General features: G+C 43.2%; 1 protein-coding gene across 1 annotated transcript; it reads left to right on the top strand.

Moving 5' to 3' along the window:
* Window positions 1-1,350: 1,350 nt before the first annotated feature.
* LOC137637586 (uncharacterized) lies at window positions 1,351-1,779 on the top strand. The gene has a single exon (XM_068369737.1). The coding sequence runs from the start codon at window positions 1,351-1,353 to the stop codon at window positions 1,777-1,779; it is 429 nt and encodes a 142-aa protein (XP_068225838.1).
* Window positions 1,780-2,342: the final 563 nt, after the last annotated feature.

Genomic DNA, 2,342 nt, shown 5'->3' with positions numbered 1-2,342 from the left:
CTGTATAGTCAAACAAATTTTTACAAAAAAAAAATAAAGTAAGAAGGATTATGTGTCTAATCGGTCGTACGATTTATAGTTTATTTTCGAAAGCTATCGCCAATTGGCTAATTCTGTATAGTCAAACAAATGTTTACAAAAAAAAAATAAAGTAAGAAGGATTATGTGTCTAATCGGTGGTACGATTTATAGTTTATTTTCGAAAGCTATCGCCAATTGGCTAATTCTGTATAGTCAAACAGATGTTTACAAAAAAACGCTATCAGGATTCTAGCATACAAATAGCAAACATTGTGCTAGAATTTGAGAACCACGATGTATTGGAATTTTTGAGATACATAACCCACAATTTAAAATTCTAGTATTTAAATCTCTTTTCAATATTTCTGCAACCCATCTATGTACAAATTTTAGTATAGGATGTTATCTTTTTAAAACATGTATTTTTTAAATCATGTATTTTTTATTAACAATAACAAAACATTAGTTTTAATAGTTATTATGTATTTTTATTTTTTACACCATTGTCCAATGGTTTTACAAGGGCAATTGTCCTGGGGGCAGTTTTCCTACGGGGGCAGTTGTCCTACGGGGGCAGTTGTCCCGGTGGCAGATGTCAGGGGGCAGTTGTCCGGGGGTCAGTTGTCCGAGGGGCAGTTGTCCTGATACCGAAGGAACAACACACGGAAAAATAACCCAACCAACCATGACACCTCCAACCAGGACAACCCAACGGATCAAGACATAAACAACCCCAACAGCATTGATCAGCGACAGGATAGCCTGCCTAGCCTAGCCTAAAATCCCCAGTGATAGTCTAGAAGTGGACGGCGTTTGTGGCTGCATTGAAAGATCAAGAGAGAGGCCAACAAGACAATTGAAAAAATTAATGCAGCCACAAACGCCGTCCACTTCCAGACCATCACTGGGGATTTTAGCCCTTGTTACCTATATGGTAATGTGAAGACTCATAAGAATGGCAACCCACTCAGACCTATTATCAGCCAGTGCCCGACGCAGACCTACCACCTGGCAAAAAGACTTAACAGCCTCCTGACTCCTTATGTTCCAAACGTGTACAGTGTCGCCTCATCTGCTGAGTTCCTGAGTAAGCTAAAAGGGTCCCCCACCAGTGGCACCATCGCTTCACTGGATGTGAAGTCCCTTTTTACTAACGTTCCTGTTGGAGAGACCATCGACTTGATCCTAGAGAGAGTCTACAGGGACATTTCTACTCCAACCCTGAACATCCTCGAGGAGGCCCTCTGAACTCTGCTTGAAGTATGTACCAAGAAGGCCCCTTTTACCACACACAGGGGCCACACATATATACAGAAGGATGGTGTAGCGATGGGCTCTCCCCTTGGTGTGCTCTTTGCCAACTTTTATATGGTAGTTGTTGAAGAGAGCGTTTTCTCACGAATATGTCATCCAGACATGTACGTGAGATACATAGATGACACTTTTATAATGGCCCCTTCTACCCAGGACATCGAGACCCTCCGCAGGACGTTTGAGGAATGCAGCTGCTTGAGGTTTACTGTTGAACATAGCAAAGATGGACGGCTGCCCTTCCTAGATGTTCTCATATCTCCTAATACTACCGGATTTGATACTAGTGTGTATATTAAGCCCATTAACCTCGGGTTATGCTTGAATGGAGACAGTGAATGCCCTACCAGGTACAAGGCCTGCACCATCAAGGCCTATGTCCGCAGAGCCCTCTTCCACTGCTCCTCTTGGGATGCCACACACCAAGAACTCGACCGAGTCACCTAGGTCCTGGTGAACAATGGCTACTCTAATAGACAAGTTACCCGTGAAATCAAGCTAGCCATGGACACCTGGTACCAGGGTGAACAACCGACCGTGAACACCACAACTACCATCAATCTTCGCTATAAAGGGTTCATGCATCGGGATTATCAAAAGGATGAAAAGGCCATGAGAGACATAATAAAGAGTCACGTCTCCCCTGTGGATAAAAACACAGAGGTCAAGTTGACTATTTATTATCAAACTAACAAAACGAGGTGTCTCATCATGAGGAACAACTCAGCCCCGCCGACTCAGGATATTCTCAAACAGACTAACGTGGTCTATTCATACTTATGCCCTGTTCCAGGATGCTCTGGACGTTACAGAAGAATGGCCACCATGCGTCTGTCAAATACACTGTCTTGTCATGTCCAACAAGGTGCAATAAAAGCTCATGCCCTCCACGTCCACATTAACAACATCATAATTGAAGCTCTTCTTATTCAGAGAGAAAAGCCGACTCTCAACACTACCCACGAAATGTTCCTCCTCCCCTCCTGTCGAAGGAACAACACAAGGAAAAA

This window comes from Palaemon carinicauda, unplaced genomic scaffold (genome assembly GCF_036898095.1).
Source record: "Palaemon carinicauda isolate YSFRI2023 unplaced genomic scaffold, ASM3689809v2 scaffold871, whole genome shotgun sequence".
Taxonomy (NCBI): Eukaryota; Metazoa; Arthropoda; class Malacostraca; order Decapoda; family Palaemonidae; genus Palaemon; species Palaemon carinicauda.
The sequence above is the reverse complement of the archived record's forward strand: the minus strand, read 5'-3'. Positions and strand labels throughout refer to the sequence as shown.

Bases quoted from the DNA above. Each gene is read 5' to 3' on its own strand.
- LOC137637586 (XM_068369737.1), top strand. From the start codon at position 1,351: ATGGGCTCTCCCCTTGGTGTGCTCTTTGCCAACTTTTATATGGTAGTT.